General features: G+C 41.6%; 2 protein-coding genes across 2 annotated transcripts in view; one reads left to right on the forward strand and one right to left on the reverse strand.

Moving 5' to 3' along the window:
• Positions 1-260, forward strand: part of LOC111385643 — a 12,194-nt gene extending 11,934 nt beyond the window's left edge. The window contains exon 5 of the mRNA XM_023010055.1: positions 23-260. Coding sequence (XP_022865823.1) covers positions 23-28 — 6 coding nt within the window. The 3' untranslated portion in view covers positions 29-260. The remainder of the gene's footprint in view (positions 1-22) is intronic.
• Positions 261-13,645: 13,385 nt separating this feature from the next.
• LOC111385642 (UDP-glycosyltransferase 87A1-like) lies at positions 13,646-15,704 on the reverse strand. The gene is made up of 2 exons (XM_023010053.1): positions 15,196-15,704; positions 13,646-14,707 (listed from the first exon to the last, which is right to left on the reverse strand). The coding sequence occupies exons 1-2, from the start codon at positions 15,698-15,700 to the stop codon at positions 13,824-13,826; spliced, it is 1,389 nt and encodes a 462-aa protein (XP_022865821.1). The 5' UTR covers positions 15,701-15,704; the 3' UTR covers positions 13,646-13,823.
• Positions 15,705-23,250: the final 7,546 nt, after the last annotated feature.

A 23,250-nucleotide genomic window follows, 5' to 3' on the forward strand; every position in this document is an offset into this window, starting at 1 on the left:
AATCGTTGTTCCTTTCAAGAAGTTATGATAACTGTTTATGGGCATTTCTCCGATGTACTTTAGGAGCCTGTCTTTCCACTCGTGTGTACAGAGTAAAAACCAAATGCACCTTAGGATGATGCAGTTCACATTAGCATTAATCGATGTTAGGCTGTGTATGAAATGAGCCTAGAAGAAGAGCAGAAGACAATTGCTGTTGTAAACTACCGATCTTGTTTAGTTCGACTAGAAACTTTTCAATTCTACATTTTTACCCGATATGGCCTGACCATTGGTTTTTATCAAATTTTTACCGCCTGTTTCGGAGTGATTTTTTGGCTCAAAAAATTAAATTTTTGATCGTTATTTCACTATTCTAACCGTGATATTTGACTTCTTCTTTTACAGGTGAACCCTACTTTTCTGCTAACGGTCAAAAAATCAATTCTCAAAATTACTCCCAAACAGGCTTTCAATCACACATTTCATAAAATTTTATCAGAATTTTCTAGAAATTTCATTTTAATTTAAATGTAAACTTGGGCCAACTCTTCAAAATTGAACCAAGCATTAGTACACAAATATCTCCAAATTGAAGGAAGCATAACAAAACTTGGCATCATCAAACTAGTTAAGTACCCGGTGATCCATCATCCACATCAACCTAAGAACATAAAATAAAAGAAAACAACACAATTAAAACATTAAATTCGGAAAGCAGCAAAATAAAAAATGAAACTATTGGGCGATTTTGAAGTGAAAAAGTTTGGATGATCAGAAAATACCAAGAATTTTCGAGATGTAATTGTTGCAGGGTGGGCATTTCCTTTATTGAAAACAAAGCTCCCTTGAACACAGCCTATTTGGGGTTCAAGATTTTTTTCAATTTTTACCCAACCCACTAGCTTTACTTCATTAAAGTCCACAAATTACATAAATGACTATACTTGGACTTGAAGGATTATTGTTACGTGTTGTCATACTTGGCTAATCTACTTGGGCCTATGGCCCACTCAATCCGAACCACATGACACTCTAGTCGAGGTCGCCCTACATGCGGAGGCCCATATATCGAGGCCTGTGAAAATAGCCGAAGTCCATATGTCGAGGCCCATATATCAAGGCCTGTGAAGATCATCGAAGCCCTAAAGCGGAAGTATTGCGTGAGTGACAGAAGCCCTGAATCCGAAACCGAAGCAGAAGCCTCCGAACCATGAAGGAACGTCTTCCATGATCACTTCTCCCAAGAGATCTTCTACATAAAGATCTTGTTTGAATGATTGATGGAACGTTTGTCATAAGTGTACATGTCAACTCTTGTCATTAGCATGGGGGTTCTGCATAAGCAATAAATACGCAGCAAGCTAGCAAATCAAGGATGATGCTTAGGATTGGATGTTTGGATTAAAGAGATGAGGCCACGTGCCACATCATCCAAGGGTTGTCATTTCACATGTACCACTATAAATACTTCCTTTGTGTAACATTAAAGGGCTAATGCAAGAATCAATACAAGAAACCACACTTTACTCTCTCTTTCATATTATCTTGCAACACAATACGAGGTCATACATATTTACGTGCACATTCATGAGCACCGATTGGTAATTATTATACAATCGGATTACGAACATCCCGTCGAATTTCGAACGTTCTCGTCCCGCGTCGTTGAGCTACTCCCACGCCCCTGATCCGTTCGTCCTAGACTGCACACCTGTCTTAGCATGTAGGACCTTCGCTCACGTGTGCGTCGGTGGTACGGCATCTGTTGACAACATTTTTTGGGGTCAACAGATTGGCGCCGTCTGTGAAAAATCATACCATAACCACGAACAACCTTGTGGTGAAAGTTTATTGAAGAGCATTTGGGCATTCCCCTTGAAAAGGATTTGTTCTTGAAAAAGAACAAGAGGAAGCCCCACAACTTAGCAAAATCTGAAGAGTCAGACGAAAAGAAAATGAGTTCAAATGAAGACACATCCCCTAGGAGGGTAAGAGAAAACGTAAATGTGCCTCCTCCACCCGCTGCCCCAGCAGCTCGGCAAAGACTCCACCACCACCAAAGAAGAGGTGGAATTTAGGCGACGACACGGCTGTCAAGAGAAATGGCTGCCATGGCGGCCAACATGAGAGATATTGCTAGCCAAAACTTGGCTATGAGGGAGCTCATGGCCCAAATGCAGGGCCAGGGAGGCTTCCCCATTTCTCCATACGCCTCTCAAGGGCACTACCACCAAAAAGATGAAATTCAAAGTTATAGAGCTATCCCGCCGGACTACAGCTGAGGTGGAAGCCCATTTGAAAGGGAAGTGGAAGTTGATGTTTCCTCCAATTACGCTTTTGGCCGACCCACTGAGGTTCCATTGAACCATGATAACTTCCCACCTCCGTATGAGCAAGAGTCAAGACATAGGAGGTTAGGCAGTGTATTTGATAGAATTAGCCCCGCTGAACCGATGCTTAGGCAACAACAGACTCACCAGCCTTGGACAAGGCCACTGCCTCCACCTCCAATGCCTTAGCAGTCGGAAGAAAGGCATGAAAACACCCCCCGTGTGCTCCGCCTAGAAATAGGCGCCAGAGGAGGGAGGAAGAGGTTAGGAACCGTCCCGTAACCTCTCACCAACAACCACGGCATGAGGCCGACGAATACGATTCAGATGAGCAACAGAGGTCCTGTGACTTGGACGATGACGATGAGAATTTGCCGTTCTCAAGAGAACTAAGGAGCACCCAGGTTTCAAGCCACTATGTAATGCCAAAGTACGACGGAAGAGGCGACCCAGGGAAGCACCTGAATGCTTATAAAACTCACATGAGTCTAAGGGACGCCACCCCAGCTGTGAAGTGCAGAGCTTTCCATTTAACACTTAGTGGAGCGGCTGAAATTTGGTATAGTAGATTAACACCTGGAAGCATAAGAAGCTGGCCGGAGTTCAAGACAACATTCTTGAAGAGGTTCGCGGTATGCAAAGAAGGAGAGGCCCCCATCTAACGTCTCCAAGACATGAGACAAGCACAAGGGGAGTCCCTAAAGAGCTTCCTATCCCGCTTCATCGATGAGATGATGTATTGCGTGCAAGTTATCGACCGTGAGGCACTATTCGTATTAAGGAGAGGTCTGAACATGAATACCCTATTCTGGAGGGAAATGCAAAATGAAGATCCCACCACCTATGATGCCCTACTCGAGATGATGAGGAGGGAAATCATCAATGAAGAAATGATTGAGCATAGGAACAGGGCAATTAGAGGCCTCCCACCTCCTCAAAGGCAGCGTGCTAGACGGCCGACCTCCCACCTGATGGACTACCAAATGAACCAGGCTGGAAATGAGAGTTCTGGCCAAGCACTTGCCACCACCACTTTGAACGCGGTTCCTACCTTGACATATGAGGATATCAACCCAATTACCGGCACCCAGCAGATGGAAACCCCACAAGGATCTCGTAGGGGGAGAGGCCGAGGCCGGGGTTCGGGACCTAGAAATAGGTCAAATCAGAACCCATCGGGATACTGTGTACACTACCGGTCCTATGGACACGACACAGCAGATTGTCGAGACTATGCGCACTGCTCCCGGCTAGAGCCCCCTAGGGACAGAAATGAATCGCCCCAGGCGAACAGGCCCCCGACCAGGCACGACAATTGACGTGGGCGTGAGGAGGCTGCTCTCCGTCAAAGGGATGTTTCCCCACGACGAAGGGAGTGCGATACAGAGAGGCCCAGAGAAGGGCACAGGCACCGAAGAAACCGACAAGCCCAGGATGAGGCCCCTATCCACGAGGTGGATACCATATTTGGAGGCTCGTATATTGGCGGTGAGACACGAAACGCCAAAAGGAATTATGCCCGGGAGGCTAAACACCCCCTTTGGTAAGCTACATTGTGGACAGCAGCTCCCGGAGGAACCAAGTTTCACCCATTGTCTTCACCCAGGAGGATGTCGAAGGAGTTCACTACCCCCACTGCGATGCACTTGTTGTGAGAGTTGTCATAGCCTGAAATGGGATCAAGCGAATGTTAGTTGACAACAGTAGCTCTGTCAACATTCTATTCGGATCAGCCTTTGACAAGATGATAATAGATTATCAGTTGACGCCCACCACAACTCCTTTATACGGATTCACCGGAGATAGCATCACTGCAAGGAGAAAGATAACACTTGTAGTGGAGATGGGATAGTCTCCCCAAACTACGATGAATTTCATGGAGTTCCTCATTGTCAACAGTCAATCGGCCTACCATGGAGTATTAGGTAGGCCAACCCTAAAAGAATTGGGAGCAGTCACCTCCATCCACCACCTATGCATGAAATTCCCAAAGGAAAATGGGGTGGCAATGGTGAGAGGCGACCAAAGAGGATCCAGAGAGTGTTATTTAAGCTCCATAAAAAAGGTAGAGCCCCGAAACGTCCATGTAATCATAGCCAATATAGTCATGGTTGATGTCCCAGGTGATGCTCCCACTGAACCAGAAGATATCGATATGATTGATGCACCACCCAATCAGGAGGTATTGATCATTGATGAGATCGATCCCTGCATAATTGAACATGAACCTCAAGTATCCCCAGTTGAGGAACTTGAGAGCTTCTCGGTAGACCCCCAAGACCCATCCAAGGTGCTGAAAGTAGGCAAGGGCTTATCCAACATTTTGAAGAAAAAGATTAAGGAGTTCCTAAGTAGGAACCTTGATGTCTTTGCTTGGAGGCATGAGGACATGGTAGGCATAGACCCCAAGGTCAGTTGTCACCACCTGAAAGTCGATCCTAAGGTTACCCCGCATAGACAAAAAAGGAGAGCCCTCAATCCTGAAAGATACGAGGCTCTGGGGAAAGAGGTTCAGAAGCTCATCCAAAATGGATTTATTAGGGAGGCTACCTATCCGAGATGGGTCTCCAACTCGATTTTAGTGAAGAAACACAACAACAAGTGGAGGGTATGCATCGATTTCACCAACCTCAATAGAGCTTGCCCGAAAGACAGCTTTCCTCTCCCAAGGATTGACCAACTAGTAGACTCCACGGCTGGGCACGAGTTGTTGAGCTTTATGGACGCATACTCCGACTACAACCAAATACCCATGCACCCGGCCGATGAGGAGCACACCTCTTTCATCACAGACCAAGGCCTTTATTGTTATAGGATGATGCCCTTCGGGTTGAAAAATGTCAGAGCGACTTACCAAAGGCTCGTCAACAAAATGTTCATGGACCTCATCGACAAGACATTGGAGGTATACATGGATGACATGTTGGTAAAGAGTGCACCTCAACAGCACCTTCCAAATCTTGAGAAGATATAGGATGAGGCTCAACCCCCTCAAGTGCGCCTTTGGAGTGACCTCCGGCAAATTCTTAGGATACATTGTCAATCAACGTGGAATCGAAGCCAACCTTGAGAAGATTGAGGCCCTATACAAGATGAGGTCTTCCCAAAAGCCAAAGAAGGTGCAAAGTTTGACTGGGTGAGTGGCCGCACTTAGCCGCTTCGTCTCCAAAGCTACAGATAAATGCCTCCCATTTTTCAAAGTGCTGAAAGCTGGGAAGAAGTTCCAATAGAACGAGGAATGTGAAGAGGCCTTCCAAGGCCTGAAAAGGCGCTTAGGGCAGACCCCCTCCTCTCCAAATCGAAGCTCGGTGAGATCCTACAACTATATCTGGTCATCTCCAATGAGGCCATCAGTTCAGTTCTAACCTGAGAAGAGAAGACTACCCAACTCCCCGTTTACTATGCAAGTAAAGCACTCCTATCGCCGGAAACCCATTACCCCTATATGAAGAAGCTCGCTTTGACCTTGATCACGGCCTCCAGAAAATTGAGACCCTACTTCCAAGCTCACACCATCCATGTGCTGACAAACTTTTCCCTAAGGCAAGTACTCCAAAAGCCCGATACCTCAGGAAGATTATTGAAGTGGATAGTGGAGCTAAGTGAATTTGACCTCATGTTCAAGGCTAGGGTAGCCATCAAGGGTCAAGCTTTGGCTGACTTTGTGGCAGAATTCGCCAATTTACCCAAAGTAGATGAAATCATGGAACCCGTCGAGCCCCCCTATGCGGAGCTTATTCGTTAATGAGTAGGCTGGGGATGCCAGCTTAGGTGCTGGAGTTGTCCTCATCAGCCCTAAAGATCACAAGCTAAACTCAACGGTGAGGTTTGGGTTCAAAGCCACCAACAATGTAGCAGAATATGAGGCACTTCTTGCAGGCCTCAGGCTGGCCAAGGAAATGCAAGTAAAAAGGCTACTCATCAGCAGTGACTCCCAGCTGGTTGTTAGCCAAGTAAATGGTAACTTTTCAGCTAAGGACAAAACGATGGCCTCTTACTTGAAAATGGTGATGAACCTCATCCCATCCTTTGAAAAGTTTGAACTAACCCAGATCCCTCGCATCGAAAATTCTCATGCGGATGCACTCTCCAAACTCGCTAGTAGCAAGGATTCAGAACTACTCACAGTAGTACTTATAAAGCACCTCTTCCTGCCATCAACCAAGGCCCCCAATGTAATGTGGGTCGCTGGGACTCCTACCTGGATGCACCCAATCGTAGCATACCTCAAAGACCAGGTACTTCCCACTAACAAGCATGAGGCTTACAAGCTAAGGAGGAGGTCAGCCAACTTCCTCTTCGTTGATGATGTTCTTTATAAGAGGAGCTTCTCCTCCCCACTCTTACGATGCGTTGGAGGAGAAGATGCTACTTACATATTAAGAGAAGTCCATAAGGGCGTGTACGGCAATCACTCCGAGGTCTATCTTTGGCACAAAAAATATTGAGGCAGGGGTACTACTGGCCTACCCTGAAAAGGGACGCCCTCGAGTTTGTGCACAAGTGTGACAAATGCCAACGATTCTCTTCGGCACGAAGACAACGGTCACAGGATTTGACCGCAGTCTCCAGTCCTTGGCCTTTCTCGAAATAGGGTGTGGACCTCATAGATCCTCTACCTAAAGGTAGAGGAGGTGCAAGCTTTGCAACTGTTGCCATTGATTACTTTACAAAATGGGTTGAGGCTTAACCACTGGCAAAAATCACAGAAGCCAACACTTCCAAATTCTTGTGGAAGAATATTATATGCCGGTTCGGGATTCTCTACTCAATCGTCTCAGACAATTCAACAACAAGAAGGTCAGAGCACTATGCGAAGAACTCGGCAAGAAATATTTCTCCACGCCTCACCACCCACAAGCAAATGGCCAAGTTGAGGCTGTAAACAAAACAATCAAACACGTCTTGAAAAGGAAGCTTGATGTGTCAAAAGGAGCCTGGGTGGATGAGCTGCCACAAGTACTTTGGGCAATCCGAACCACCACAAGGACCCCAACCGGGGAAACACCTTTCCTCATGGCATATGGTACTGAGGCGATGAGCCCTGTTGAGGTCGAACTTTCGTCTCCAAGACGTTTGCATTTTAGTGAGATGACAAGCGACGAGCTTCGAAGGTGCGACCTCGACTTCATTGAAGAAAGAAGAGATGACTCCCAGTTGAAGCTTGACACATATCAAAGGAAGATGACAAAGTACTTCAACTCAAAGGTAAAGGAGATCATTCCGAATCAACGACTTGGTCCTTAGGAGAGTCTTCTACTCCTCAAAGGAACCTGGTTCCGGTTCCCTGGGTCCGAACTGGGAAAGCCGATATAAAATCAGAGAAGAGATCCGACCTGGGAATTACTGGATAGAAGACATGAACGGCAAGGCACAACCCCGTCCATGGAACATCGAGCACCTCAGAATCTATTACCAATGAATGTACTACCTCACTGGACGATCTTCCCTAGCTCTTGTAACATTTCTGTGGTTCAATAAAATTCTATGATTAAATTAACGTGCGGCATTACTTCTTCACCTCGGAGGAGAGGCCAGCGTCCCATCTCTGGTCCACCTTACTTGAACTCCGAGGCTCATATACTTGTATCGGAGTAATATTCCCAGTTCGGCTACAACACAGTCCATTCTTAGGATCCCTTCAGGTTACAGTTATTAAGCTTAAGTACAATTCATTTGCTTAAGTCCCATATTGGTCATAACTCGTGAGGCTTGCATACAATTTATTTGTTCAAGTGATTGGAGTTAGGATACCCAGTTAAAGTTATTTAGTTCTTCAATCAACATTACGTTAAATTACTTAACGAGGCCAACACACTTGAGAGAAAGAAACAACATTGAATGAAAAAGAGACTATATTGATTTTCAACTGATATTACAAAAGAAGGGCCTGAGGCCAGTACATCATGGATAACTGAAAAGAAAACTATCCGAAGTCTGGGAAGATGATGGAGGTGCCTCAGCAGCTGGGACTTCTGCAGCTTGAGCATCAGAATTTGCTTCTTCTGCCTCTGCTACCTCATCTCCCACCACTTCATCAGCTGGGGTTTGAGGCACTTCATCCACAAACTCCGACCTGAGTTGCGACAGATCCTGATTGGGATACAACTCCTCAGCTCGCTCCATCACCTCGACATAAGCAAAGTTCCTCCAGTAAGTGCTGAAGCTCTTGTACTCCTCGGTGTTATGAAAGTTGCCGATGTAGTCCTTCACCGCTTCTTCCCTTGCCTCTTGGGCCTCCTCCCATGCCTTGGCATCATCCACATACCATTTAATTTGGCCTTCCAAGAACTGGTATGCATCTTGGGTTGATGCTAATGCCGAATTTGCCTTCTCCAAGGCTTCGGCAGTCACCTTTTGTTGGTCATTGGAAACCTCCACCTTCTTAGTCAAGGAGGCAACCTCGCACTGGGACTCATGTACCTCCTTCTTCAATGCCTCTATCTGAGCCAAGGCAGACTCCATCTTGGCCGATTCTTCAAGTTTTTGGGCCCTAACTTCCTCAGCCTCGGCCTTAGCTGCCTTCAACTCCTCTCCAAGGGGGGTCATCTTTCTCTCTGAGGACTGGGTCTTTGTCTGAAAGTCAGTGAGGGCCTCCCTGCACTCCAGTGCGGGGTCAAAAGTCCTAACACTTTGGCTCACAAGAGCCTTCGTCAAGTTCGTGGCATCACAGGCAGAGGCGTGCAGCTGCCACCGATCCGTCCAGAATTTATAAAAATTTTCAGTAGCGCCTCGGATCTCAGGTGGCAGGGCCTCCACCAAAGCCGAGGCTAGAGGCTCCTCCCTTCCAGCAAAGAAGCTTGGAGACTTCCCTTGCACTCGAGCAAGCTTCTGTTTGGCGGCCTCCTCCTTGGCCACTTTAGCTTGCCTTCTTGCAGCCTCTTCCCTCACCTCTTCAGCCTCAGCATGCCTAACCATTTCAATCTTAACCACTTTGGAGGCGGCTTTCAGTAGCTTCGGCTGCCCGGCTTCTTTGCCTTCATGGGACCCAGAAGTCCCAAACTTGCCAGACAAGCTGGAGACGTGCACCAGCTTCCTCTTCTTCGACTCCTCAGGGACATTCTCCTTCCCCCGAGGTTCCATGGATTTTTCTGGCCTCTGGGGGGTCCCCTCTTCGAAAGCCCACAATGTGCTATCCTTGGAGAGACGCTCCACTCTACCTCGGACCTCCTTGGCGCCACTTGACCCCGACTTCAGGGGCCTCGCCTTCACAGTGGAGGTTGTCTTAAGTATGGACGCCATGTCAGGAGCTGGGTACTCCTTCCTTTTAAACTTGTCTACAGAACATAGTGCGTTAGTATTAAAATGAAAACACAAAAATATACAAGTGTGGGAGCTTCATACCCTTAGAGGTCATTAGTTCAAAATCGAGGAAATGATGACTTCTGTCGATGAGGTGGTCAAAGTGGCGAAGCTTCAGAGGTCTCTTGTAAATGTCATCTATCACTTCAAACTTCTCTCTGCTCAGCTCGAACCTCGTACTACTATCTGCAAAGGACGCCTCAACAGTTAGAAAAATAAAATTTTTAATACAGATTACAAACTTGGGTTGGGAGACTCATGAGCTTCATAGTACTGGGTCGGTATTGTGCAAGCCAGGGCTTTGTCCCCCTCCACTGCCTGCCACCTGCCTCGCACCTAGAACCCCGATTCCTTCCACCCCTTGATAGAAGAAGGCAGTCCTACCACAAATGGTGCATGAGCCCCCCAAGGAGTTAGGTAATACCACCCCTTAGACTCCTTCCCTATTACCCTAGGTTGGAACAGGGTCATGAAGACGTGGAGATGCATGTCCTCCCCAAGTGATACTTCCTTCCACAGGAAATACGAGCCGACCAACTGGCTCCACCCGTTTGGCAGAACCTAGGTCGGCGACAACATGAAATTCCTCAGCACCGCCCTAAAGAAAGGGTGCAGAGGAAGACGCATACCTGCCTTAAACAGGTATTCACTCACTGCCACACAACCGGGCCTCGGATAACAGGCCCGCTCATGGGCTTCTGGAACTAACATTTTCACATAGTGAGGCACATAGTACCTCTCCATAATCTCCCCCGGCCTCTTCCATGTCATATTTGAAGGCACCCTAGATGCCCTCCACTATTCGCTATAGTCTACTGGCTCCTCGGTCATAGCATACCTATCCACCTCGGAATCCCCCTGTGACTGACCCCATGGCCCAATGACGCTACAGTGACCAACTCCCTACCCGAAGTGGACTCCATCTCAGAAATGACTAAGAACGCAATAAAAGAAGGATTTTCTATGAAAAATACCTACTGAAAAACTACATGAACAGAAAGTGCCGAAAAAGCAGTGAATGGACAACTTCAATGCCGAAAAGTTTAAGCTCTAAGAAAAGAAATCAGATTGCAAGTGCTGAAAAATCCAGAAAAAGGGAATTCTCTCGCATTTTATAAAGGGCCAGGACGAACCCCCACCGTCAGATCGAAGCTCATTCAATCTAGACCCTTTATTTTAAATCAAATCCGAGGCATAGAATTCAAACAATTTTTCAAATCTACGCCTCAGATTTGAGCGTGTCTCCCACGCACCTCATCCAACGCGTCTGCTTCTAGAAGCTCCATCTGTTCTAGTAATTATGATTTTAATTCGACGGCAGCAGGTGCTTTGGAAGTTGCAACGGTTCAGCCACCTTTCCTCGAAAACATGCGCAAAACATCAAATCTTTGGCACAACTACCGAGGAACAATTATTGTCAGTGAACCTTGGCTTCGTCTTCAACATTAAGCTATCAAGCCTCGCAGGTTCAGTTTCACCTCAGCTTCATCTTCAACATTAAGTCATCAAGCCTCGCAAGTTCGATTTCCCAAACCACCTTGACTTCATCTTCAACATTCAGCCATCAAGCCTCGCAGGTTCGGTTTCCCAACCACCTCGACTTCATCTTCAACATTCAGCTATCAAGCCTCGCAGGTTCGGTTTCCCAACCACCTCGGCTTCATTTTCAACATTCAGCCATCAAGCCTCGCAGGTTCGGTTTTCCAACCACCTCGGCTCATGTTCATCTTTCAGTTTTCACAAGCCTCGCACATTCAATTCATTCCGCCACCTCAGCTTCTTCATCATTCACCCACAACAGCACATTTCTAACTCCAATCATGATATAAATATCTATACTTGGACTTGGGAGACTATTATTTGGGATTCAAAATTTCTTTCAATTTTTAACCAACCCACTGGCTTTACTTCATTAAAGTCCACGCATTACATAAATGACTATACTTGGACTTGGGGGACTATTGTTATGTGTTGTCATACTTGGCCAACCTACTTGGGCCTATGGCGCACTCAATTCGAACCACGTGGCACTCTAGCCGAGGTGGCATGTATAGCCGAGGCCCTACATGCCGAGGCCCATATACCGAGACCTGTGAAAATAGCCAAAGTCCATATGTCGAGGCCCATATACCGAGGCCTGTGAAGATAGCCGAATCCCTAAAACGAAAATATTACGTGAGTGACAGAAGCCCTGAATCCAAAGCCGAAGTGGAAGCCTCCGAACCATGAAGGAATGTCTTCCACGATCACTTCTCCCAAGAGATCTTCTACATAAAGATCTTGTTTAAATGATTGATGGAACGTTTGTCATAAGTATACATGCCAAGTCTTGTCATTAGCATGGGGGTTTTGTATAAGCAATAAATGCGCAACAAGCTAGCAAGTCAAGGATGATGCTCAGGATTGGATGTTTGGATTAAAGAGATGAGGCCACGTGCCACTTCATCCAATGGTTGCCATTTTACATGTACCACTATAAAAACTTTCCTTGTGTAACATTAAAGGGCTAATGCAAGAATCAATATAAGAAACCATACTTTACTCTCTCTTTCATATTATCTTGCAACACAATACGAGTTCATACATATTTACATGCACATTCATGAGCACCGATTGGTAATTATTATACAATCGGATTACGAACATCCCGCCGGATTTCGAACGTTCTCATCCCGAGTAGTTGAGCTATTCCCACGCCCCCGATCCGTTCGTCCTAGACCGTCCACGTGTCTTAGTGTGTAGGACTTTCGCTCACGTGTGCACGGGTGGGTCCGACATCTGTTGACAACATTTTTTGGGGTCAACACAGCCTACAAAATGTATGTCCACATTGTCAAAGTGCTGCTCCCTTGTGTCTAACCATGCTTATGCTACAATTGTTGTACTCTTCGCTGCTGATGTCGTCATCCTCATCTTCATCGTCACCATCCTGGTCCTCTTCCATCGCATAAGCGGATCCTACTGTCTCGGCTAGAAGGTCCATCAAAGACGTCCTCACAACCACGGGCTTCTCCTCCGCTCCACCGTATTCATCTTCATCTTCTTTTGCAAGAAGAAACCATATTTTTCTCAGTATCAATGCGTGTGTTTGAGAGAAAGGGAGGAGGAAAAGGGCGCATCATGGTTGCATGAAATTAAATTGTGTGGACAAGGGAAAATGTAAATTCAAGCATTAAACATTCATGAGAATTGTTTAATGATATGTTTCATTTAAATTACGATACTTCGAACTTGGAGTCATTCAAATCGAAATATATTGGTGTTTGATGTGATAAGATAAAAAAATAAAGTGCATGTGCAATGTCCGCATTTCAAATCACTTGAAGTTCGAGATGTCGTGATTTGAATTGATGGTCCTACCACATGTGCATACATGACCATCCTATCATTTTTTTTTTTTTTTTATCAATTGAGCTGAAGAAAGTGGATATGTCTGTGAAAGTGATTTTAACATTTTCGAATTTTTGAATAAAGATGAAGCAATTAATTTTTTAATTTTTGGACAAAACTAATCTTGCAGTTTAACATCACAAGAGTGTCATGTGATATTGGATGTTAAAATAAATATTTTTGGTTCGCTAAGGACATGAGTGTGCGACAATCAAGGGTTGGAAACATAAGGATTGCACTTATAAAGGTTGAAAACGTGAGTTAAAGTTATTCCATGAATGCTGAAAAAGAAAAATGCATACCTCGTTCTCAGTAAATCCTATCGTTAAATGTCAACATATATAAATAATTTATTAGGAATATTGGAGCAAATGGCCCTTCACATGTGCCTCTGTGCATTTCTAGTCCTTATACAATTATATTTTGCCATTTTGGATACGTCCAATAACTTATAACGAACTAGATTTTAGTTTCTTGTTCTACCTAAATACAATTTAGTACCATCAAATTTACTTTATAAAACGAGCAGAAAAGGCCACCTTCAAAATATCAAACCAAATTTGACCATTCTCCCCTTCACCCCAACCCCCACTCCCCCGGCCAAAAAATAAATAAATAAATAAAATTTCCCAATGCCGAAACCAGCTATTGAAAGAAAAGTTCTACATAAAATGACAACGTTCCTAGATTCATTTCATTTTCCAATCACAGAATCAATTGACCTACAAAATGCAGAATCACAATGAAAGGAGTCAATCAATTCTTTTTATTTTCAGCGAATTCAATCACCAAAGGTACATAGGATCTTCTGGTGGATGATCAATGTCCTAAAATATTGTCAAGAAAAGCATCGAGATTCATTTTAGATGATCCTCCTTCAGCAATCGCTCGATGGCAGATTTCTTGGAGTTCTCTTGCCCTTGAACTCATTTCCCTCCTCTCTTTGCTCTCAAGATCCATAAACCGCTTTACGAGCTTAGCAATTTCATCTCGCCTCAATAAATCTCCTCCTCCGGCCTCTTTCTTCACATCCCACCCTGTTTTCCAGTCCTCGACAATGAACTTACGGATCGTCGTTTGATCCATTTGAATAGGAAGAGTCAGCAGAGGCTGCCCGGCAAAAATTCCTTCTATTGTAGAATTCCACCCGCAGTGAGTCCAAAATCCTCCAACCGAAGAATGGCACAACACTTTCAACTGTTCGCACCAAGGTAATATCATTCCTCGAATGTTGCATTTCTCTTTAAACCTTGCGGCATCCTCACGAGCCACCCATAAGTACCTAACTCCACTTTCTTCCAACCCTCCAGCAATTTCGTCCATTTGCGCACTCGAAACGGTAAGAAAACTTCCCAATGATACATACAACACTGAATTTGGAGGTTGAGAGCTTAGCCATTGCAAGTAGTGCGGATCATTTTTGGTCGTTGTGTAACGGGATGTCTTTTCGGGATTGAAGTATGGTACCATCGGCCCAAGAGAATAGACGGGATACAAAAATTCCCGTTTCAAAGCATTTATAACTTGAGGCTCGAGTTCAAATATAGAAGTGAACAAAAGATATTGTGCCTTGGACACATTGGAAAAAACTTGTAGCGCTAGATGAAGAAGCCGTTGATCCTTTTCACAGTAAAGCGACGGAAGATCTGCCAGACGAATCGAAGAAATACCCGGGATGTAATCGATACGTTCCTCTCCTCTTTCTACCTCAGCAAAAGATTAGCACATAACTCATTTCCATCAAAAAATTACAAGATCATTGATAAAAGGAAAACATAATGATAAGATAAAGAAATATGCAAATCTTGATTATTTGACACAACTTGTAAATTTTAAAACTTCACCATTTATCAAATAAATAAAAAATATATTATGTAAAAGGTAAAACCCAACATTCTTGGAATATGAAAATAATAAAAAAATCAGAACATAAAGAAGTATAGTTAACTTCTTCATGCTAGTTCCAAGTTTGAAGTACCATGAAGATAATCAATTTAGTCTGTAGTGGTCGGACTCTATGGGCTCAACTATTCGAGTAAGTGATTGAGTCAAGATTAGGTTATCAAACGAGTCGCCATTTTATAAATATATAGTAAAACAATAATCAAGGCAAAGAGGATAAAATGGTAAAGAGAAATCCATAATTCTAACGTAACATCCCCCGTCAAAAATTACAGTATTATAAACTTACCGGATAATTCGAAAGGGAAATGCCCATTTTGAACGATGAGGTCAAAGTAGTAAAAGCTCGAAAATACTAAAGATGGCATAGTCCAGTACGACGCCACTGGAATATTCCTCCGATTCCCGACCTCAATAGACCAATTCAAAAAAGTATCCGCGACAATGATGTGTACTGGCGATTGAAGCCGGTCGAGAAGCTTCTCAAAAGGCTCCTCTATTTTAGTTTGAGTAGCTCCCACAAAACCTACCTTGTCAGCTGCCCGACCCAACTCCGATGGCAAGATATTCGGGATTGTAGCAAAGTTAATGTTCAAAGGCTTCTCTTCCAAGCCTATGAGGTCGAGCCACTCTTCTGTTATAACGAAGGTGATTAAAAGTTTCAGGTTGTGGTTTGGAGAAGCAGCTGTGAGCATTTTGCAGAGGTTCATCATGGCGTTGATGTGGCCTCTTCCCGGGTAAGGGATGACTACCATGTGGCGGGATGTAATTGGTTCAGTTCTTTCTGAAGCCATGAAAGTCCTAGTGAAGACTACAGCACAACAGGTGGTGGTGGTGGTGGTGGTGACGGTAGCGACAGAGGAGGTATGAAAATTAGACGAGCAAGTACTTGTTAGTCACAGAGCTATCGCACGAATCAGGTAAATAGAGATTACACAAAAAGCGGTTATACAAAGAGCGGTTACACAAAGAGCTGTTACAAGGGTAATTACATTCCAACCTAACTTTTTGTTGAAACTTGAATGCATATTTTGCCTCAGTTTGACTCCGGTCTATGTGGTGTTAGGTAATAGGCCAAATGAAAGGTGAAATGAAATGACTAATTTAATTATATTTATCATTTAGAGTAATGTTATTTATTATCATGACGATGAAACATCGTTGATGTGGCGATCCATTATCACTTAACATTTTTCTCCCTTTTCAGACCATGTCTCCTTTCCCTCTCTCATAAAAATTGAACTGTCCAATTATATTATTCCACATAGATTATCACACCACCAATATTCCATGATCATATTGATAATAACATTATTCTATCATTTAATGCCACATTAGCATTATATGGACTAGGGTTATAGTCATAGTGGACTGAATAGCATTACGCTTCCCAAAAAGATCATTTTTTTCAAACTCATTTCTGATTGAATAATGTTTGTTGTAGTCGTTCACTACTGTAGTCAACAATCTCCACATATATGTCACGTGGGGATAATGCAACATTTCACTAACTGCAATATGTATGTCACGTAGGACGATTTTGGTAGTAAGTAACTGTAAATAGCATTACTCTTTTTCAATAACAAATTTTCAAGTAAAATAATTTTGAAGATAAACTCAAAATATTTTCCTATAGTTTAACCATTCATTCTTCAAAAAAATACTATCACAAAACCTATTATCCCAAAAAATGGGGCTTAAGCAGATGCTGTAATGGTAACTTTTTACACTTATATTTTCAACTCTTATCTTCAAATTTTATTAACTAACGCGTCTCGTCCTTAATGATGTTGAAAAAATTCATTAAAAAGATGTAAATCGTCTATCTTATTTTAAATAAACAAGATCAAATATAAATACAAAAGGTTCAATAAATTATTCTCCCATGACACTAAAATATTCGGACAGAATCGCTACCAGAGATAAAGGGCTTGTTTGGCATGAATTTTGAAAAGTTAAAAGAAGCTTTTAAAATTCAAAAAGATGCTTTTGGATATACTTGGTTAATTTTTATGAAAGTATTTCTTTAAGTTAGAAAAGCTTTTAAATGTAATCGATCCAATGTAGCTTACTCTAATAGGAGGTTCTTTCAAAGATTAATTTCCACCATCGCACCCTCCCTCCTCCCTTCATTTCCAAGGTTGTGATCTTTGCAATCCAAAATTCAGCAACGAAGCTAGAATATTTTGTTTCGATGGACAAAAATTATCTAGCAAAAATAAATATAAGTAATATAAAATAATAACACTATTATTACTTTCATCCCCAATATTGTAGGATAATTTATTACCTTAAATCACTGAATCTTTCATGTTAAATTATTAAGAAATTCAAGAATTATAGTGGAAGCGTACCTGAATCAGACATGACTATTTGTAATAATTGAATCATCAGGTATAGTATTCCAAATTCACACACTGCCCGTAATTCTCTCTAGCGTTTGAGAGACAGAATATAATGAGTAAAAGATACGTGTAATTTGAGGACCATAACCGTATTTATATAGCGATACCTTTTGACCTAATTTGGTCCATCATAGAATTAGGACTTGGGTCCGGTATCTACACACATGTAAACCCACATATTAATTGGATGCATAATGGCCCAAAATCGAAGCCTTATTAGATCATTTAAATTGGGCTCAATCGAATTCGACAGTATTTAATTTAATACACAATTATTCACACATACAAGCCCACATGATCGATTAAAAATTCCTTACAATATCCCACTTGGGCTATATGTGTCACCTTATAATTGTGCACTAAATATAACCTTATAAGTACTCAAAATTTTGCTATCATTACTGAATGTATCCCCAAAAAATTCCGCCCATCAATAGGATCAAAGCGGCTTTCGTTACTTTCATGTGGCTAAACCCATCGATGGTTACGTATATCGATACAACAGAATGACATATATTAAGCGTGGATGTTCACCATGAAAATTACATGTGATGTGATCTGTCACATGCCTATTTCCAATTGGTCCACCTTAATACTTTAGTGAAATCATTTTAAACAAGTTCAGAGATAATAAACCAAATAACTAAAAATAACTTTAACCATAAACCATATCCAAAATAACAGTACATGTATCCAATATGAAAAGCAAAAATACAAACTCCGACTGAAATTAAATATCCTCAAGAGACATTACGCCCATATGAGCAGTGTGCTCATGAAAGACCTTGGGTATTAATCCCTTAGTAAGCGGATCCACAACCATGGAGTTTGTCCCAATATGCTCTATTGACACCTGTCCACTCTGAACTCTTTCTTTAACAGCTAGGAACTTGATTTTTATATGTTTTGACTTTGTCGAGCTCCTATTGTAATTGGAATACATGACTACTAATTTATTGTTACAAAATATCTTAAGCGATCTTTCTATACTGTCCACAATGCGCAGCCCGGTGACAAAATTATGCGGCCATATTTTAATGATTTGATACCTCATAACACGCTATAAACTCCTCTGCCATGGTGGAAGTAGCTATGAGTGTCTGCTTAGCACTCTTTCAGAAAATATCACCTCTAGCAAGTAGGTAAATATAGTTTGAAGTGGATTTCCTATTATCTTGGCATCCCGCGAAATCGAAATCAGAATAATCGACGATCTCCAACTGATCCAATCTCCTATATGAGCATGTAGTCTTTTGTTCTCTGTAAATACCGCATGACCCGTTTGTCTGCTTTCCAATGATCCATTCTCGGGTTACTTAAATATCTCCCTAGCATCTCAACAATGTACGCTATATCCAGACGCATACAAACATGATCATGCATCAGACTCCCTGTAGCTGAGGAATAAGGAATCTTCTACATTTCTTTAATTTCCAAGTCATTTTTAGGGCACTGACTTAAACTAAACTTGTCTCCTTGAGCCACAGGGGTGTCACTTGGTTTACAATCTTGCATATCATATCTTTTAAGAACTTTGTCGATATAGCTCTTTTGTGATAATTCAAGAATACCTCGAGAACGATCTCGGTGTATTTGAATTCCTAACACAAAAGAGGCATCACGAAGATCTTTCATCTCAAAATTCTTTGTTAGAAATCTCTTGATTTCGTGCGATAAGTCAATATTGTTGCTGGCAAGCAATATGTCATCAACATATAAAACTAGAAAAATATACTTGCTCCCACTGAACTTGTGGTATATACAATCATTGACCAAATTCATCTCAAAATCAAATGAGATGATCACTTGATAAAACTTGTAATACCATTGACGAGACTCTTGTTTGAGTCCATAGATGGATTTCTTTAGTTTACAAACCATTTGCTTTGCATCATTCGATACAAAGTTTTTTGGTTGTACCATATAAATTGTTCCATCGATGTCACCATTGAGTAACGCTGTCTTAACATCCATCTGATATAACTCAAGATTGAGATGCGCTACCAATGTCATTATAGTCCTGAAAGAGTGTTTCGAAAAAACCGGAGAGAAGGTCTCTTTATAATCGATGCCTTCTTTTGTGTAAAGCCCTTTGCGACAAGATGAACCTTATGCCTCTCTACATCACCCTTCGAATCCCTCTTGGTCTTAAATATCCATTTGCAACCAATGGGTTTCGTACCTTCAGGTAATGGAACGAGGTTCCATACGTCATTGTCCTTCATGAATTTTATCTTTTCATTCATGGCATCGAGCCACTTTTGAGAGTTAGAACTTTTCATTGCTTGACGGAAGTTGATCGGATCATCTTCCACTATTCCAATGTCAACTTCATGTTCTTGGAGAAATACGATGTAATCATCCGAAACTGCACTTCTCCTATCTCTAGTGCATCTTCTTAATGACATTGGTTCTTGAGGCTATAGAGTTTGTTCTTTTGGAACAATTTGTTGATGTTGAGAGGGAGATATGACATTGTCTTGATCCGAAGTTTCTTCTTAAACAATGTCAGGGATAGAAACCTGATCATTGTCAATGGCAATTGGAAGAATTTCAACATATTCATCTTCAAAGACAAAGCCTGTAACCCTTTCTCCACAAACTCAATATCCTCAAAGAACCGAGTATTTCCTGTCTCAATTTCCTTAGTTGTAGGATCATAAAACTTGTAACCCTTGGACCTTCAGAATATCCAATAAAATGGCAATTGATGGTTCTTGCGTCCAGTATTTTTTCATTTGCCTCATAGGGCCTCACCTCAGCTGGACACCCCCAAATATGTATATGCTTCAAATTAGGCTTCTTGCCCATCCAAAGTTTATATGGGGTTTTCTCAGTGGCCTTAGTTGGAACTCTGTTAGGTATATATGCTGAAGTCTTTAATGCTTCACCCCAGAGAGATTCTGGTAAAGTAGAATGACTAATCATACTCCTCACCATGTCCTTAAGCGTTTTGTTTCGTCTCTCAACAACACCATTCCTAGTGGGGGAACACGACATAGTGTACTGTGGGACAATATCGCATTCCTCTAGGAATTTAGCAAATGGTTCCGAACTTTGTTCACCTGAACCGTCATATTGCCATAGTATTCATCCCCACGATCAGATCTGACGCTTTTAATCCTTTTGCAGAGTTGGTTCTCAACTTCGACTTTATAGTTTTTGAACACATCCAGTGATTGTGATTTTTCATGAATAAGATATATGTAGTCATATCTAAAAAAGTCGTTTATGAACATTATAAACTATTGTTGACAATTCCAAGAACCCATAGGGAATAGTCCACAAATATCCATATGTCTAAGATGTCCGAAGTCCTATTAGGTTGAAATCTCCTTTTATTGATTTGTTTTCCCTTTCTACAGTTGACACACAAATCATAATCTGTGAAGTCAAGAGAATCGAGAATCCTGTCAGACACAAGTCTCTTAATTCTCCTTTTAGAGATGTGACCTAATCTCTTGTGCCACAACGAGGTAGAATTCGCGCTGGTTAATTTTTGCTTTATACCTCGAGTACTTATATGCAATGATTCATTAAAAGAAGCAATTGTATCAATTGAATAATTATTATCATAACCCGATAAAGAACAAAAATCAACCAATTTTGAATTATAAAACAAACTGAATTTTCCATTTCCAAATGAACAAGAATAACCAAATTTGTCTAAAACAGAAATAGAAATCAAATTTCATCTAAAAGACGTACAATAAATGTCTCAACAAGATTCAAAAAAATCCAATTTTAACAATAATCTAAATTTTCATATTGCCTCTACTTCCACCTTCTTGCCGTTGCCAGCATAGATATATCTTTCGCCATCACTTGGTTTTCGACAACTCAGGCAACCCTGCATAGACATACTGATGTGAGTTGTTGCACCAAAATCTATCCACCAATATGTCTAGATATCGAAGTTAAATTAACCTAGAACAAACCAAATGAAGAAGAATACATTTCTTTACATGCCATGCGTGGTAATTAGTGCAACTCTTCTTCTTATGACCTGCAACTCCACAGAAGAAACAATCACCTTCAGTTGGTTCCTTATGTTATTTCTTTTGAGGTGCTGTACCCGCAGCTTCCTTAATAATTTTCCTTTTCTTGTTCTTTTTGTCTTTAAAGGTGGTGGCTAAATAAGCACTTTCTGCCTTCTCATGCTTCAATATTTCCTCTTCCTGGACATAGTATGAAATAAGCTCATTAAGGGACCATGAGTCCTTTTGACAGTTGTAGCTCACCTTGAATTGACTGAAATGTGTCGGAAGGGATATCAGAACCAAATGTACTAACAAGTTTTCGGATAAATCCAACTTGAGTGCCTTTAGTTTTGAAGCAATGTGAGACATTTCCATAATGTACTCCCAAATATTTCCTTTCTTTTTATACCTCATTGAGACAAGGTTTGCCAAAAGTGTACTTGTTTCAGCCTTTTCATTTTTGGCAAGCCTTTTCTCAAGATCCTCAAGGAAACCCTTAGCCGTAGTCACCTTATCAGACATAGTGCCCCGGAATGCTTCTTGAATAGCATGCTTCATGACCATTAACCTTATGTGGTTCGATCGTTCCCACTTTTCCATCTCCATCTTGTCATCAGAGATGCTCTTATCAGTAAGTACAGTAGGTTGATCGACCCGTAACGCAAGGTCCATGTCCATGACTCCGAGAACAATCATTATGTTCTCTTGCTTTGCCCTGAAGTTTGTGCCATTTAGCATTGTAATTGAATTGGCAGCAGAACCTGAAACTGAATTAGAGAACGATTATTATGAATAGTTCACATGAATATTTTTAATATGCAAATAATAATATTCTCAAATAGTGTTAGGGCCCATCACAAGATACCTAGCACAACATCAATATCTAGTATTTGGATAAAAATATTGACTTGTAAGTGGTACTTTTGGCATAGTGATCAAACATTGACAATAAAACAATGTGCCAATCAATAAACCTTTCTTTGAATCGATTTATTGATCACACATTAAACCAAATAATTGTTACATGTTTATCATCATAGGTGCACGTGTATTCGACTAAATATTGACATTCCTTTGGGCCGACCAATATTCTCATGAATAACATATGCACAAATACATTTTAATATTCTAAGTTAATTAATTTCCACAAGAGATGTTGCTTAGCAACATATTGCTTCAATTAACTAACTTTCGAACATTATATCTCTTAAAAGATTCCTTAGTACCAAAATTTGAAAAAAGAGAATCACCAATTTTGCACATTTGATTTAGTTTTAAACTTTAGGGGCCTTAGGATTAATAATTCAAAACTTTAAGGGGAAAAATTAATTAATTCCAAACTTTAGGGGTTGAAATTAATAAACTTGAAACTTTAGGGACCACAATTAATTAATTCAAAACTTTAGAGGATCAATTAGAACAAATTTAAAACTTTAGGGGCCAAAAATTGACCAATTCAAAACTTTAAGGATCAAAATTCGAAATTTTGAAACTTTGGAGGTCAATTTGAATTAATTAAAAACTTTTGGGGGCCAATTATAATTAATAATTAAAGTTTGAGGGCTTTAATTATAAAATTCAAAACTTTAATGGCCCAAATTAATTAATTTTTAAACCTTAGGGACTGAATTATTAAATCCAAAACTTAAAGATCCAAACTTGAATATACCTTAAATGTTAGGGACTGAAACCTTAATTTTATAACCCTAACTCTAATTGCAAGTAGGGGCCTCAAGTTATCCAATTTACATGTGAGGTCTCCGTCCCCAAAATTTACATAAATTGAAAACCTAAAAAAAGTTCCTTGGCGCCGCCCGAAGCAATAGCGCCAGCCCATGGGCAATGTCGGCTGTGCTGTAGGAGCGCAAAGCTGCTGCCTAGCAGCTCGAGTTGTTGCAGCCGGCTGCTAGCCCTGCCGACAACAACCCGATTTTTTTTAATCCCAAAAATCTGAATCTA

This window comes from Olea europaea, unplaced genomic scaffold (genome assembly GCF_002742605.1).
Source record: "Olea europaea var. sylvestris unplaced genomic scaffold, O_europaea_v1 scaffold3239, whole genome shotgun sequence".
NCBI lineage: Eukaryota > Viridiplantae > Streptophyta > Magnoliopsida > Lamiales > Oleaceae > Olea > Olea europaea.

Excerpts from the sequence above, each read along its gene's own strand:
- LOC111385642 (XM_023010053.1), bottom strand. The coding sequence starts at position 15,700 with ATGGCTTCAGAAAGAACTGAACCAATTACATCCCGCCACATGGTAGTC. Across the intron at positions 14,708-15,195 it reads TTTCCCTTTCGAATTATCCG|AAAGAGGAGAGGAACGTATC; the intron begins GTAAGTTTATAA and ends TTGCTGAGGTAG.